Raw genomic sequence first — 17,915 nt, 5'->3', positions numbered from 1 at the left:
TCAAAATTCGTAACTTCAGAATTATTTTGGGGAAGTCAAAATATTACCTCTATTTAAAGGAGTGACGATCATGTCAAGTTCATAATTTAAATTGTGGATACTGCGTAATATCTTAAAATAAATTATTCCTACAAATATTATTTCCACAAAATATTTGTAAACTCCCACAAATTATTTCGTACTTTTACAATTTTCCACAAAATAATTAACTCCTTAATTGTGAAACCAATCATTTCACCATTAACGTCATGATCTACATACTCATCTGAATCACTTGACTTAATAAATCATTAGTTTAACGTCATCTCGGACGCTAAATTTATAACGTTACACTATTTTAAAATACTAAATTTTTATACACTAAATTTAAATATAATACTGCGCCCTATAATTAATAAATTCACTAGGTACTGTATATTACGGCATTACAACGAGAATCTAAAAATTTTTTTTGCCGGCCTTATCCAAAATCAAATTCATTGATTGATCAATTAAAGTGACTTTAATAAATAACAGCCAATAAATATAAAAATTAAAGATTATGTGCTTATTGACTATTGGCAGATCATAGACTGGGACAATAGGTTAGACACGATCTACATAGTGAGACAATAGGTTTGACGTGATCTACATAGTGGTACAATGAATATTCCTAAAACTAATAAGTGTTTGATAGACATCCGTAAACAAAAAAGACTTTGTCGCACAATGCATCATTGCATAATTCGTTAATTAATGTACATCCGAAAAATTCCGCATATTTATTAAGTTTAAAAAAATTTCATTCATTCGCTTTTTTTATATTCTTTAGATATCCTATAAACCTGAATTCATGAGTAATAACTTAAAAAAAGTCGATGGATTCTTTTATTAAAAGTATTAAGAAGATAACTACGTTATCACATGTCGAGAGATGTAAAAAATGTAATAATACATGTTACGCAATACATTTTCAGCGAAATTTCAAAAATTGGACTAGTAGTAATGATAATATTGATAAATTTATTCAAAATACTCAGTTATTAGCTCATGATAATATAGAAGAAGCATTGGAATGGATACCTTATGATAGATTATATGATATTAAGTATATTGCAAAAGATGAACTTGGTGAAATGTATAGAGCAAATTGGATTGATGGAAATATATGTTATTGGGATGATAAAAATAAAAATTGGGAAAGAGGAGGTCATAATGCATTTATTGTTCTGAAAAGTTTAAGTACTTCAAATAATTTTATATCAGGATTCATAAATAAGGTATAATAAATATATTATACAATATAATTTTATTGTTTTTAATTTTTACTAATATATTTGTATTTGTAGATCAGTATACCTCTTGGAATAACTCAGGATCCAGAAACAAAAAATTATATGATAGCTTTGAATTATAAATGTAAAACGTGTAATGAAATATGTAATGCAATTCATTTTCAACATAAATTTATAGATTGGACTAGTGGTAATAATGATATTGATAAATTTATTCAAGATACTCAGTTATCAGCTCATAAAGATAGTGAAATATCAAATGCATTAGAATGGATACCTTATGATAGACTGGATGATTTTGCAAAAAATAAGTTTGGTAAAGTGTATAAAGCAAATTGGATCGATGGAGAAATAAAATATTGGGATAATAAAAATAACAATTGGATAAGATATAGAAGTAAGGATGTAATTCTAAAAAGTTCAAGTAATTTAAAAAATATTAGAACAAAATTTACAAATGAGGTATAATAAATTTAATACCAATAAAATTTTGAAATTTTTTAATTTCTACTAATATATTTGTATTTATAGGTCAATATACCTTTTGGAATAACTCAAGATCCAGAAACAGATAATTATATGATAGTTTTGAAAAATGAATGCGAAAAATGTAAAAAGTGTAATAAAATATGCAATTCAATATATTTTCAACAAAATTTTGAAAATTGGACCAGTGGTAATGATGATATTGATGAATTTATTCAAGATATTCAGATATCATCTCATAAAGATTTAAAAGAAGTGTTAGAATGGATACCTTATGATAGATTATATAATATTAAATATATTGCAGATGATGAATTTGCCAAAGTGTATAGAGCAAATTGGATTGATGGATATATAACTAATTGGAATAGTAAAAATCAAGATTGGAAAAGAAAAGGTCATAATATGTTTGTGAATTTAAAGAGTTTAAATAATTCAGAAAATATTACAATAGAATTTACAAACAAGGTATGATAAATTTATTTAGCAAAATTCTGATTATTTTAATTTCTACTAAGTATTATTACATTTATAGATTAAAATAGAATATGAATTTTATGGAATAACCCAAGATCCAGAAACGAAAAATTATTTAATGATTTTGAATAATAAATGTGAAAAGTGTAATAGTAAAATGTGTAATACAATATACTTTCAACATAAATTCATAGATTGGACTAGTGGTAATAATGATATTGATAAATTTATTCAAGATACTCAGTTATCATCTCATAAAGACAGTGAAATATCAAATGCATTAGAATGGATACCTTATGATAAACTGGAGTATTTTGCAAAAGATAAGTTTGGTAAAGTGCATAAAGCAATTTGGATTGATGGAAAAATAGAGAGTTGGGATTATGAAAATAAAAATTGGAAAAGATATGGAATTAAAAGTGTAATTCTGAAACGTTTAAGTAATTTAAAAAACATTGCAATAGAATTTACAAATGAGGTATAATAATTAATAAATTTAATACCAATAAAATTTTGAAGTTTTTAATTTCTATTAACATATTTGTATTTATAGGTCAATATACCTTTTGGAATAACTCAAGATCCAGAAACAAAAAGTTATATTAAGGTTTTGGATTATAATTGTAAAAAGTGCAATGGTATATGTAATACAATACACTTTCAATATAAATTCATAGATTGGACTAGTGGTAATAATGATGTTGATAAATTTATTCAAAATACTCAACTATCATCTCATAAAGATGTAAAAGAAGTGTTAGAATGGATACCTTATGATAGATTATATAATATTAAATATATTGCAGAAGATGAATTTGGCAAAGTGTATAGAGCAAATTGGATTGATGGATATATAATAAGTGATATAGATGATCGGGAATATAATATTTTTAGTTATCGGAATATTGAATATCAAGATTGGAAAAGAGAAGGTCATAATATGTTTGTGAATTTAAAGAGTTTAAATAATTCAGAAAATATTACAATAGAATTTACAAACAAGGTATGATAAACTTATTTAGTAAAATTTTAAATATTATAATTTTTATTAAGTATTTAATACATTTTGTAGATTAAAATAAAATATGAAATTTATGGAATAACTCAAGATCCAGAAACAAAAAAATATGTAATGGTTTTCAATAATAAATGTAAAGAGTGTAATAATAGTATATGTAAAACAATATACTTTCAACATAAATTCATAAATTGGGCTAGTGGTAATGATGATATTGATAAATTTATTCAAAATACTCAGTTATTATCTCATAATGATTTAAAAGAAGTATTAGAATGGATACCTTATGATAGATTATATAATATTAAATATAGTATTGCAGGTGATGAAGTTGGCAAAGTGTATAGAGCAAATTGGATTGATGGATATATAACTAATTGGAATAGTAAAAATCAAGATTGGAAAAGAAAAGGTCATAATATGTTTGTGAATTTAAAGAGTTTAAATAATTCAGAAAATATTACAATAGAATTTACAAACAAGGTATGATAAATTTATTTAGCAAAATTTGAATATTTTAATTCTACTAAGTATTATTGCATTTATAGATTAAAATAAAATATGAAATTTATGGAATAACTCAAGATCCAGAAACGAAAAGTTATTTAATGATTTTGAATAATAAATGTGAAAAGTGTAATGATAGTAAAATGTGTAATGCAATATACTTTCAACATAAATTCATAGATTGGACTAGTGGTAATAATGATATTGATAAATTTATTCAAAATACTCAGTTATCAGCTCATAAAGATTTAAAAGAAATGTTAGAATGGATACCTTATGATAGACTATATAATATTGAATATATTGCAGATGTTGAATTTTGCAAAATGTATAGATCAAATTGGATTGATGGAAATATAAGTGGTTGGGATTATAAATATCAAAATTGGAAAAGAGAAGGTTGTAATATGTTTGTGAATTTGAAGAGTTTAAATAATTCAAAAAATATGACAATAAAATTTATGAATAAGGTATGGTAAACTTATATAGCAAAATTTTTAAATATTTTAATTTACTAAGTATTATTTAATACATTTTGTAGATTAAAATAGAATATGAATTTTATGGAATAACTCGAGATCCAGAAACAAAAAATTATATGATGGTTTTGAATAATAAATGTAAAAAGTGTAATGCACTATGCAATTCAATACATTTTCAACAAAATTTTGAAAATTGGGCTAGTGATAATGATGATATTGATAAATTTATTCAAGATACTGAGTTATCAGAACATACTTATAACTTGGAAGAACATGCATTAGAACAGATGCCTTATGATAGATTGAATGATATTTCAAAAAATAAGTTTAGTAAAGTATATAAAGCAAATTGGATTGATGGAGAAATATACAAATTGAATAATACAAATCAAAATTGGATGAGATGTGAAAGTGGAGATGTAATTCTGAAAAGTCTATGTAATTCAAAAAATATTACAATAAAATTTACAAATGAGGTATAATAAATTAAATACCAATAAGATTTTGAAGTTTTTAATTTTACTAATATATTTGTACTTGTAGATCAATATACCTTTTGAAATAACTCAAGATCCAGAAACAAAAGATTACATTATGGTTTTGAATTATAATTGTAAAAAGTGTAATAGTATATGTAATACAATATACTTTCAGTATAAATTCATAGATTGGACTAGTGGTAGTAATGATGTTGATAAACTTATTCAAAATACTCAACTATCATCTCATAAAGATGTAAAAGAAGTGTTAGAATGGATACCTTATGATAGATTATATAATATTAAATATATTGCAGATGATGAATTTAGCAAAGTGTATAGAGCAAATTGGATTGATGGATATATAACTAATTGGAATAGTAAAAATCAAGATTGGGAAAGAGAAGGTCGTTATATATTTGTGAATTTAAAGAGTTTAAATAATTCAGAAAATATTACAATAGAATTTACAAACAAGGTATGGTAAACTTATTTAGTAAAATATAAATATTATAATTTTTATTAAGTATTATTTAATACATTTTGTAGATTAAAATAGAATATGAATTTTATGGAATAACTCAAGATCCAGAATCAAAAAATTATATGATGGTTTTGAATAATAAATGTAAAGAGTGTAATAGTATATGTAACACAATACACTTTCAACATAAATTCATAGATTGGACTAGTGGTAATAATGATATTGATAAATTTATTCAAGATACTCAGTTATCAGCTCATAAAGATAGCGAAATATCAAATGCATTAGAATGGATACCTTATGATAGACTGTGTGATATTACAATAAATAAGTTTGGCAAAGTGCATAAAGCAAATTGGATTGATGGAACATTAGAGTATTGGGATAATGAAAATAAAAATTGGAAAAGATATGGAAGTAAAGGTGTAATCTTGAAAAGTTTAAGTAATTTAAAAAATATTAGAATAAAATTTATTATGGATAAGGTATATATAATAAATTAAATACTAATAAAATTTTGAAGCTTTTAATTTCTACTAATATATTTGTATTTGTAGGTCAATACACCTTTTGGAATAACTCAAGATCCAGAAACAAAAAGTTATATGATAGTTTTGAATAATACTATATGTGAAAAATGTAATTATACATGTTATGCAATGCATTTTCAACAAAATTTTGAAAATTGGACTAGTGGTAATGATAATATTGATATATTTATTCAAGACAGTCAGCTATCAATACATAATAAAATTGAACTACTTACAAATGCTTTAGAATGGATACCTTATGATAGTTTTTATGATATTATATATATTGCAAAAGGTGGGTTTGGCAAAGTGTATAGAGCAAATTGGATTGGTGGTTATCTAACTGATTGGGATGATGATAGTAACCAAAATTGGAAAAGATATAATAAAGATATATTTGTAGCTCTGAAAAGTTTAGACAATTCAAAAAATGTTACATTAGGATTTATGAATGAGGTATAATTTGATTAATTTATTTATTATTTTTGGTCATAATACCTAGATTATTGGTTTTATTAATATATTTTGTATTTACATCATAGATCATGCAGCATAATAAAGTGAAAATGGATAATAATGCAATTGTCAGATTCTATGGAATAACTCAGGATCCAAAAACGAAAAATTATATAATTGTCCTAGAATATGCAGAAGATGGAAGTTTACGAAATTATTTAGATAAAGGATATAATAGGCTTAATTGGATTGAAATGTTTAAATATTTACATTATACTATTATTGGACTTAAATGTATTCATGAAAAGGGATTAATTCATCAAGATTTACATATTGGAAATATATTAAAGTTTAAAAATAAAACGGCCATAACTGATATGGGATTATGTAAGCCTGCAAATTTTTATACATCAGAAAATACGAAAAATGAGACATATGGTGTTTTACCTTATGTAGCTCCTGAAATTTTAAGAGGAGAAAATTATTCCAAGGCTGCTGATATTTATAGTTTTGGCATAATAATGTATGAAGTAATTTCTGGATTGCCACCATATCATGATTTAAGCCATGATATTATTTTAAGAATCAAAATTTGTAAAGGACTTAGACCAATGTTTAACATTAAAGTACCACAATTAATTGTGCACTTAATTAAAAGATGCTTAGATTCCAATCCGTTAAACCGACCAATAGCAGAAGACATATACAAAATTTTACTTAGATGGCAATATGAACCAAATGATAAGCAAACAATAGAATTACAAGCACAAATTAAGGAAGCAGATGAAATCAACAATAATTCACCAAATAGCGATATAACTTCAAATAATTTAGGAATATCATATAATACACATTCAGAAGCTACTTACACAAGTAAACTACTTAATCCTGATAAACTTCCAGAACCAAAAAATTCCGACGGTTATTATGATCAAAATGATAATATAATTAGCAAGGAATTTTCAGGTACCGTTTAATAATTTCATTATTTAAAACGTAAATTAGTTTTAAAGATACTAATAAATTTTTACTTATTAAATAGAATCTTTACATATTGATGTGTCTCAATTGAATATTAATACGATTAATAATTAATATTGCTTATTATTATTCATATTCAATATACTGTATTGTTATTTTTTAGGTTCAAAATATCGAATTTAATAAGCACAGAAAAGGTTTTGAACAAAGATCATAAACTAATTTTAGTTGTTAGTTACAAATATTACAAATACTAATGTAAATAATTTGTATCATTAGTATATATAGATATTACTTTTTTTTGAAAACTGTTTTTTTTTATTAAATCATTACAATTTAAAACTCTGTTTAACGTTGTTTTTTTTAAACAGTAATGTTAAATATTTTGAAATAGAGTATTTTTTTTTGTTTCACTTCACTAATAGAAGGGAAATTTTTTTTTTATAGTTAGTGAGAATTACGTTAAATAGGGTTTTAAATTTTATTGATCAGTTATCTAAATTATATATTTATTTATTTATTTTTATTGTCTAAATAAATTATTAATATTTTAAACAAATACAAAACGTGTAAGGATTCTAAAAATTTGGTAAAATTTGAAATCTTTTAAAATTATTTTATAGCAAATTCATGTTAAATAATGGCAGGATATAATTTTCAGATTTTATATGATTTATTAGCCTATCTAATCAGGCCATATAAAAAAATGTATACGAATTTCATTATATGCATGATTGTAACTAATAAATAAGAATTGTTTATTTAATTACATTTTGACAAATGCTTTTACGCCCAAAGTGTATCCACCGTTAATATTTCCATTTTCCAGCTTATTATAGAGAAATCTTTTTTTTTTAATTTTAAATGGCCGTTATTATCCGCTCATTCGCTCGCTCACTCGCACGCACAAAAGGTAATCTAGTATTTGCTAACCAGGGACGCAAACCTACCTGCTGACCTACCTGTTAACTCAGTTTGCTATCTCACTGCTTCCAATAGGAAAACGAACAGAATACCTCAGATAATGAAACGCAACGAGTAATCCATTTTTTTTTAAAAAAAAATTTTGTTACCACATGGTCGGCGATAACTCCTCGGAAGTTAAGTACTATGTTTGATTATTATTTATTAAAATCAACATCATCAGCATCATCTGGAATTAATGATTGCGAATTTAAAAAAAATTTAAATCATAAATCATGTTGAATTCTTTTAGATTAAAAATTATATCGAGGTTGATATATAGTTACTTCTTTTCCGTAAGATCCCCATCTTAATCTTTTCCATCGTATTTTACATTTTCAGGAATTTTTTAACTATTTTCTATTAATATTATTTCGTTATTAAATATTATAATATTATCTCTTTAAAGTAGATATTTTTGGTTAAAACCAATTAAGTAATAAGTGTATTTTAAAGTATAGTATATACTAGGAAACGGTAACCGTTGATGCGTCCGAAGTGTCATAAATCACATGCTCATAAAAATTAAACTATAAATTAAATGGCGTAAAAATTTTTTTTAAAAAGATATTTTTTTTTTTTTTTTTTTTTGGTAAACGTATTTTAGTCATTTTATTAGTAAATATAACGCATCATAATACATAATAAATTGTAACATTTATACATTGAAACTCAAAGTCTACTGACAATGAGCCTCTCCATACCAAAGCCATTGGATTATCTAACCAAGGCGAGGATAAGCGTAACCAAAGAAATTCAACACTAAATCACTATAACTATGTATTAGACTAAACTATTATACTTTGTAACGGCTATTGCTATTTAAAAACGACTAGTTACATTGTTGCGTCGTTTACTAACAACGGCCAAAATATTATTGCTAAACTATTATGATGCTAAAAAAAATCTATATAAAAAAAAAAAATTTATCACCACTACTTGTCTCATACGTTACCTTTTCTTTTAAATTTATCTATTTTTAATATTTTTATATTTTTACTATTTTTTTTCAATTTCGGAGTTTTTTATCCACATCTTCGCTACCTCATTTATATTAATACGTTTGATTGTGTCTTCTAGAACGAGCGGGATATACATGTGAAAAACCTTGTTGATCCCACTCTCCACGAAAACCATTTGATCTTGAGACGTTTTTCTTGTAGGTATATCTTCTATCGACTTCTTGTAATTCACCTTTTTCGTTGATGTAATCATTTTCTTTCTTGATCCATAATCCACTTTCTGTATTGAACTTCTCTATCGATTTATTAATTGCCGACATTAAATCTGTTACCTTATTAAAATATAAAATAATAAATCGTTTCCTTTTACTCTAATAATTTTTCCAAAGAAAGCGTGAAAAGCTTTCACCATATCTTTTATAACCAATATATCATCGTTCTGCACGTCGTCTTCTAGTCTTTTAATCGCTTGCCAACGGAACTTTTCCTTAAATTTTCTATATAGTAAATGTGAATCAAACATCCTGATGTAATATGTTCTGTCGTTGTTTCTTGTTAATGACACGTTCACGCCGCCCTCTTTGTATATCTTTTCGTAAGCTTTGCTGAAGCGCAGCGTCGTCCTAACTGTCTTATACTTATGACAACGTTTAAAACTAATAAATTCAACTACTCCCACATTTGCGTTTAATAATCCTAAAATCTCGTCATCACTCCAATACGCAGGTATGTCGTAAAACGTAATATCACGTGACTTTTCGGCAAAATGTTTTTCCAAATGATCTTTATCTTTATCTCCTATGTCGATCACCATGTCGGTGATCGTTCCAGTTTTAGCAATTGATCGCGCCTTTTTTCTCTTTTTGTTGGGCGTTTTTTCTTTTTCTGCGTCTTGTTATCTATTTCCATATTCGTCGCTTGACTCGTTAAATTTTCCTCTTTTGTTTCTAGCGCTTTTATTTTTTCCCATAACATATTGTTAGCCTCACTTTTCTCCAATATTATTCGTTCTTTTGCTGTGACGTCTGCTTCTAAATTCCTGATTGTATTTTCTAAGTCTTGTATCACTAAACCGTTTGTCAGACTAGTTTCTGCCATATTTTTTTTCAACTCCTCGAAATTTTCCAAAATTTCTGCGTTCTGCATTTTGATTTGTTCATATTGTACCGCAGCAGTTCTTTGACGAAAAAGTAATGTTTCTATCATACATTGTGTATGTGCTCCTGCCCATTTTATTAGGAACAAAGCTATAAAATAATAAACTGCCGCTACTTTCGTCACTGGTTTGTTGAGGCGTATTGGTATTTAAAAAGATATTTTAAATCAGGGGACATAAACAACAAGTGTTATACACATAAACAAATCTAAGGTTACACCTGATCCTAAGATTTTATTGGTCATACACGTGTGCAGACAGACAACACACGCATGGTTTGGAGAGTGTCCTACGCTTACGCTTCGGACAATAACCTTATAAAAAGCAAATTTTATGTCAATTTCGAAAAGTCAATGTCCAATTTTGATTCTGACTTATTTAAAAATAACTAGCTGTAGCTAAAAAATTTATACCTATGGCCTTTTCCTTTAGGCTTATCTTACTTTATATAAACTTTTTATGTTCGTTTAGGCACCTTAACAATATTTCCTGAAAAGGTCATTTGATTGCAGCATTAACAAAAGCTTATCATTATATTTATAAGAAAAATTGATACGTAATATACGAAACATACCTGATTTATAATTTATAATTAAAAAAAATTACAATAATGAATGAACAATAAAAAAAAATAATAGCAAAAAACTGAAAAGGCATTATTCAACAAAATGTATAATAAAAATCTAATTCAACAATAAGTGAAAAGTAAAAAAAAATAAAAAAAAACCAATTATTGAACTCAATCCAAAATAAAAAAAATGATTTAAAAAAAAAATTTTTTTGGTATTTGATTATTAAACTAAAAACCAAAAATAAAAAAAAATAATTGATTAAAAAAAATTTATTTTGGAACTAAAAAACCCGAAAAAAAAAATTGATTAAAGAAAAATTTAATTTTTGGTTTGAAGCAAAAAAAAAATAATAATAATTAATTGAAAAGTTTATTTTTTAGTATTGAAATAAAAAACTGAAAATAAAAAAGAATTAAAAAAAAATTTTTTAGTATTAGACAAAAAAAATTGAAATAAGAAATAAAAAAAATTTTTCGGGTTAAAAAAAAACTGAAAGAATAAAAAAATATTTTTTTAAAAAAAATTTAGTCTATAAGAACTACCAGTAAGAAAAGGTATTTAAAGGAAAAATAAAAGGATAACTTTAGCAATGCGATCTGCTGCGTCTGATTGCATCATCTCAAGAGGATACTAGGAATGGCCGAAAATGATGATTAAAAAGAAAATAAACTTTTTTTTTTCATTAGCATTATAAAGATTTTGCATTATAATTTATTTAAAACATACATACATCGATTACATCGTATTAAAACACATTTACAATTATTTTTACATCTTCCAATCAAAATTTATTAACCATCTATTTAGATCAGGTGCAGACACATCACGCGTTTTTGTTACACAATTCAATTATTTATGCAAGGAGGGTAATCTAAACATCGCCGAATTTTTTTCAACCATAGTAAAGTATTGTATTTTTTTAAAAAAATACTTGTAGTAAATATCGTCTAAATAGATTCTCCTAACCACTAGACAGATTCATAATTTTTTTTACTACCTTTACAGATTTTTTTTCTTAATATCGGATTGTACGGGGGCAGGTAATAATAAGGAAGCTCAAAATATCATTTTATCCTATATAAAGAACATATTATGAAAGAAAAAATCAAATATTTTGCTATTATTAACTATTATTAATGCAATTAACAGTGAATTAGTTAATAAAAATAAAAACTATTGTAATAAAGAATTATTGGCTTTATTGAAAGAAGTGAAAGAATTCGAGTTATATAATATTGAAATTCAAAAATATGAAGATTTGTTCATTGAAAGTAAATTAAAATTTATAGAAGAATTGGAAGATATATAAGGTTTAATATAAATTTTAGGAATTTTGTAATTTTATAAAGTAAAATTTTACTGTTCTTCAAATTTTTGATAATTATATTTATCCGGTATCACGTGATTTTTTATAATTAAAAATGGTTATAATAAATCGTGTATCAGGAAAAATTCGTGTATCAGGCAAAAAAAATCGTGTATCAGGCAAAAATTCGTGTATCAGGCAATATCAAATCACGGGATACCGGATAAATCACTTATTCGGCACTTCGAACCGAATAACTAAAAGTAGCTTGTTATATTGGGAATCAAGTTTGATCAGTTGATCTCGGGCTCCTGCGGAACCCGGATCAACCAATCAAACTTGATTTACCCTTCGTGCCGAATAACTATTAAATATTATTGAAAAAAATCAACAACCGTTAAAATATCAATTATATCAATAATTATTTATTAATTAAATGTCTAAATATATTTTTTTTTGCAAATCAATAATGTGATATGATTATTTTATACGATAAATTTTGATAATATTTACATCTCGTTTTTTTAAAATTATCTATTATAATTAATCATGCTTTAATTCTGGCCAGAATTACAAATTTTTTTTTAGGATCATTTTGCATATCTCTTTTATTTTTGTGAAAATCATGCCGTACTATACATTATTAACACTATAATTAGCCAAAATGTATGGAATCATAATTACATCTTTAATTGTCCCGTCATCTCTTTCATAAATAGTATCATATTTATATATAGAAAGCGCAGAATTATTAAACACACATATAAGCAAAGGCGGTTTGGCAATGTGTATAGCGCAGAATGGGTAATAAAGATATTTTATCTTTCCATCTGCTATTTATCTTATACCGTTAAAATAAATGTCATTATACAAATCAATATTTGCGAGGTTAATAGCTGTAAAAAAAGCTTTAACAGAGTTGACAGAATAATCGGAACAATTTTATTCTACTAATTAGTAAAATAAGTGTAATAATTGTTCATTTCGAAACTTTTCTAGCAAACCCATCCAAGTATTTGTTGCATTGACTGTATTTTAACTTTTTACAATTTTCATATAAAAGTAGTCATTTTCAAGTTATTCTAATATAAAATATAGATAATGTTAAAAGGGCCAAAAAACGCAAAATAAAATAAAATGAATTAAAGGCATGTAGTACTTTATTTCTTTTACTTTTTAAATTTTTTGTTTCGTTTGAGACATTTTATTTGAATATATAACGATAAGTATAAGAAAAGAGACAGAGAAAAAAATATAGTTTAAAATAATTTATTAATGAGTTTATTTATTCTCACAATACCATGATGCATAAAAGCATGATCATGAGTGTCTACATAAAAGTAACATAATTATTAGGTACTGGACATAGATTAATTATTCGAAAATAATCAATTTATTGATCAAAATCTAAATTAGGAAACTTCGAAGTTCAGTAATATTTCAACCACCTACCCAATAACTAAAATATATTATATTCTTTATCCTTGAAATCTGTAACTTTAAATTTCTTAATAACGCCTAATTTAATATATTTGTTAATTATTTCAATATTTTCATCATTTGTATTTAAACTATTTGCATCGTAATTAACAACTACTAATGAAAATGATTTTTGTGGTTTAAGATCTATCCATTTTATAAAAAAAGATTCTAATTCTTCTGGAAGTAATTCGAATCGTTCTTTAAATTGATGATATAATATCAATTCATGAATATTTTGTGAATATTTCGCAAATGTTTCCAACGCTTCTTTTTCGCTCAAGAATTTCCATCCACACCAAATTTTAATACTTTCTAAATTTTTACAATTATTAAAAATTATTTTTAATGTTTCCAATTCTTTACATTCAATTCCAACAGAAAGTTTTTTAAGATTTGGACAAAACTTAGCAATAGCTAAATTTAATGAATTATCATTATATCCTGTAACCTCACTTATATAAATTTCTTTTAAATTTTTCCCATTAATTTCTAAGAATTTTATTAATGACTCATTTCTTGGATATTCTTTTGGAATTATTAAAACTTTTAATTGTGGAAAAATGGCATATTCTAACTTCATAAAATATTCATCATGATCAAATGATAAATTAAGTTCTTGTAAATTTGAGAAATTTGCGATAGATGATAATAAAAAATAATTATCTCTTCCATAAACATTTAATTTAATTAAAGTATTAGGAATTTTTGACATTAATGATGATAAAATTATACTTGTCGGTCCACCAAATGTAAGATCACGACAAAGTGTCATATCAAATAGTTTCAAATTTCTTTGAACAGAAATTAAATCTTCTATTCCATTAGAAATAATTGCATCAAATTCTATATTAAGTGATTGTATATTATAACATGTTTGAGATAATTGATAAAATAATTCTGTTGGAATCGCTGAACTACAACATAATATTGTGAGTTTTTTAAAACAATCTTTTGCTCCAGGATAAAAGTTAAAAGTCATATTTGGAAATTGATAAAAAGTTAAACTTTTTAAAGAAGAGATTTTTTTCATGAACATTTGAAATATTTCTTGCGCTACTATAAGTTTATAATTTTTAATATTTTGTGGTGAAATATTTTGTTGATTTTTAAGAAGTTTATCAATTTTGTTATAAACTTGATTAACTGATAGAATTTTACAAAATGATGCATAATTGAAAATGGGAGATTTTAAAGTTGGGGTTGAAATAACAATTCCATTATTATATAAAATTTCTTTTGATTCTTTTGGAAGGCAAGCAATTAAAGTACTAAAATTCGAAGTACTATAATTCTGAACATTCCTCCAATAAATTCTCACAGATGCATCACACCAATAACGATTAACTAATATGCATGAATTTAAAGTAAATTTGTCATCTTCTAAGTGTTCAAAAATCTCGTTCAAGCAATCATCAGGAAGCTGAGACATTGTTTTTTTTAAAAATAACGAAAAAAAGTTTTAAATTTTTTTAATTTAAAAGAATTTAAAAGGAAATGTTGTTTTTTAAGTTTGTTGATTGTGTTACAATCATAAAGGTCATGCGGTCACTAATCTAATAATTATCATGTGATGATCTGATAAATTGATTAATAAACATGATATAATATCGGCAGTCGGCCATTAAAATTTTAAATACGATCTCACTTCTACCATACCGGCTGTTCTTCGGCTATATCGTCCGGCCATATCTTCATATTTTTAACTTCGCCACAAAAAATATACGCCCTTACACAAACTGTGACACACGGAGTAGCGGAACGCTTTATAATACTAAAAAAGGAAGATATTTTCTCTTTTCTTTATCATAAAGTGCAGATTCACCCCCTGACGATCAACAATCAATTTTCTACACCAATGATATTCATTTATCTGATAACCATCTACATACAAACCGATCTACAAGTAACATACCTTCCTCATCGGGACATATCTCAACTACGTATTTTCCTTAAATAAACAATTTTCAAATGAAATTGTCACCAAATATTTCAAACGCCCACGAGAGTTACTCAAAGAATAATACTTTTCCATAAACAATAGACATATTTCAGATAAGACTAATAATAATAGACGTACCAATACGTTCATCCGGTTTAGTTCCGGACCCCACGTGATCTACCTGGGATTTTACTGTATATCCGATGCGGATTAAATTGTGCCTACGTTATGAGCATTGTCGTTGGAGATGTGGAAAACATATACTCAATCCAACCTCGTTACGCCACGCTGGTACCGGCTTAGCCACTGAACCGTAAAGACCAAATGAAAAACATCTGGCCGCTAATAATAAAAATAAAAAGCAAGCGAAAGCAGAAAATAAACAAACTTTGACAACCTTGACACCTACCATTTCACAACAAGCCCACAGCAAAAAAGAAGTTCATTCTAATCGCTTAGGCGTTAGTTACAGTTACCATCAAAAAATATAAAAACCAAAAAATTGACATCATTAATGACCATTACCCAGCGGATACTTTTAACCAGAACCTACACGCACGCAGAAGACGCATATAACTACAAAGAATATTCCAATTTGCGTTTCGACGTCATACGCTCATCCAAACAATCAACGTGATGGAATCGCTTGACAAAAAGTATCATCAAACAAAATCTAGGACCAATTATTCCGACAAACCATATTTACTACACGTATCTACCCGAATTTTTTTTAATCCTACCGTCATCAAACAAATACTGAAAAATACTTAGAAACTCCTATGTTTCGTTAAATGCACACACCCGAGCGGACGAAATTAGAGAAAGACGGTGTGAAAAGAATTGGATAAGACGCAACAATAAACGCAACAAGCAAAAGAAACTCCTTCCTCCGATCCCACCAGGCATAAATGGAGACCTACGAATCTATTATCGTGACACTTATAATATCAATCTGTTTGACCACAAGGTTAGAAGACGATTCAACGTAACGTCTATCCCCAATACGGCTACGACTAAACATGAGAAGTCGCTAGTTGCAGCAACGACAACAATTAACCGTTATTCAGGACGTGACCACAAGAGCGAACAGCAAGCTATATCATTTCTAAAAAAGATCAATCTATTATCAACGACCGGACGTACTTTTAAGACGAACACCTCCAGAATCTGACTCTACTACAACCATGAGTGATCTATCATATTTCTCTGCCGCTGAATCAACCGCCACAGTTTTACCTCCGCCAGAGTTTTTATTTTTATTTTTAAAATCCACGTGAACTAGATTACAGAAAGATAGACAAGAACAAAAGATAAAACAAAAGTCAAACGCTATCTAATACTAAGCTATAATCAAACCGCCCGAGGACGGCGCCACTCTGGTAAATAAAACGAAACAAGGGTGGGTCCCAATAACGACACCAATCCCGAAAAAAACCAAAGAACAGGCTAAAGGACTAAGTTCTAGGTGGATTATGTGAGTCTAAAAAGGATTGAACTGGTGAAAACTGATCTAAATTAAACAAGAGACTATCTCTATATGACTCCCAAGTACCACTATGTAAAAAATTACAAGTCGTCCATCTTATACAAGCGGACACGTCGATATTGACTAGTTGTTTAAAATAAGGAAGAACTTTGTTATGATAGTAACGAGTATATTGGCGGTTTTACCTCCGCCAGAGACATGTAGTGTGTGGTAAAACATCACATATAAAAAGGTCACGTGACACACGTGTACACAATAGAACGGTCCTAGGCCTTTCCTTATTTGATAATAAACAATGTAGATCTGTATGGAACGCGTGTGATATTTTAAGTGCGTACTAGTTTTCACGACGTCATTTTCTTTACAACTTAACTTTTATTAATCAAATTTATTTAAAAGTTTATTTTTTAGTTAGGTTTTCATGTGAAAGATTTCTTTAAAGGTAATACTAAGTTTGAGGTTCCTACAAACGATTCCAACGGTTCTACCGTAACTCCGTAAGTTTGATTATAAAAGTTTATTTTTGAGTCTGTTTTTATTAGGACGAGAAGACTTATTTAGTTTTTTTGTAAATTTGCAATTTTTTACAATAATTAATTTTAACTTAGCTTCCTTAATGGTTCATACATTCTTGTCTCTAAATATCTAAATGTTTAATATAAGGGAAGTTTTTTTTTTTTAAAGGAATAATTTTATTTCATTATAATCTAACAAAAAATTTTAATTTTTCATATAGTTATTGTTCTTCCTTAATAAATTTATTTTTTTAATTAATGTGCGAGATAAATTTATATTATTATTTGGTTTTGCACTTAATTTGTTTTTGGTTGCTTTCTGGTATATAATTGATCGAAAAGTCACCTGATACACTAATT

General features: G+C 26.3%; 2 protein-coding genes across 2 annotated transcripts; both read right to left on the bottom strand.

Moving 5' to 3' along the window:
* Positions 1-9,191: 9,191 nt before the first annotated feature.
* On the bottom strand, positions 9,192-9,913 carry OCT59_012401 (uncharacterized protein; the record flags this gene model as incomplete). The annotated part of the gene is made up of 2 exons (XM_066134432.1): positions 9,192-9,431; positions 9,509-9,913. 2 exons carry the CDS (start codon positions 9,911-9,913, stop codon positions 9,192-9,194), a joined length of 645 nt encoding a protein of 214 aa, XP_065989697.1.
* A 3,679-nt stretch (positions 9,914-13,592) lies between these two features.
* On the bottom strand, positions 13,593-15,044 carry OCT59_012400 (uncharacterized protein; the record flags this gene model as incomplete). Its single annotated transcript, XM_066134431.1, has 1 exon — positions 13,593-15,044. One exon carries the CDS (start codon positions 15,042-15,044, stop codon positions 13,593-13,595), a length of 1,452 nt encoding a protein of 483 aa, XP_065989696.1.
* Between the last annotated feature and the right edge of the window lie 2,871 nt (positions 15,045-17,915).

Source organism: Rhizophagus irregularis, chromosome 2 (assembly GCF_026210795.1).
Source record: "Rhizophagus irregularis chromosome 2, complete sequence".
Classification (NCBI taxonomy): domain Eukaryota; kingdom Fungi; phylum Glomeromycota; class Glomeromycetes; order Glomerales; family Glomeraceae; genus Rhizophagus; species Rhizophagus irregularis.
This window is presented reverse-complemented; position numbering and strand designations above follow the sequence as displayed.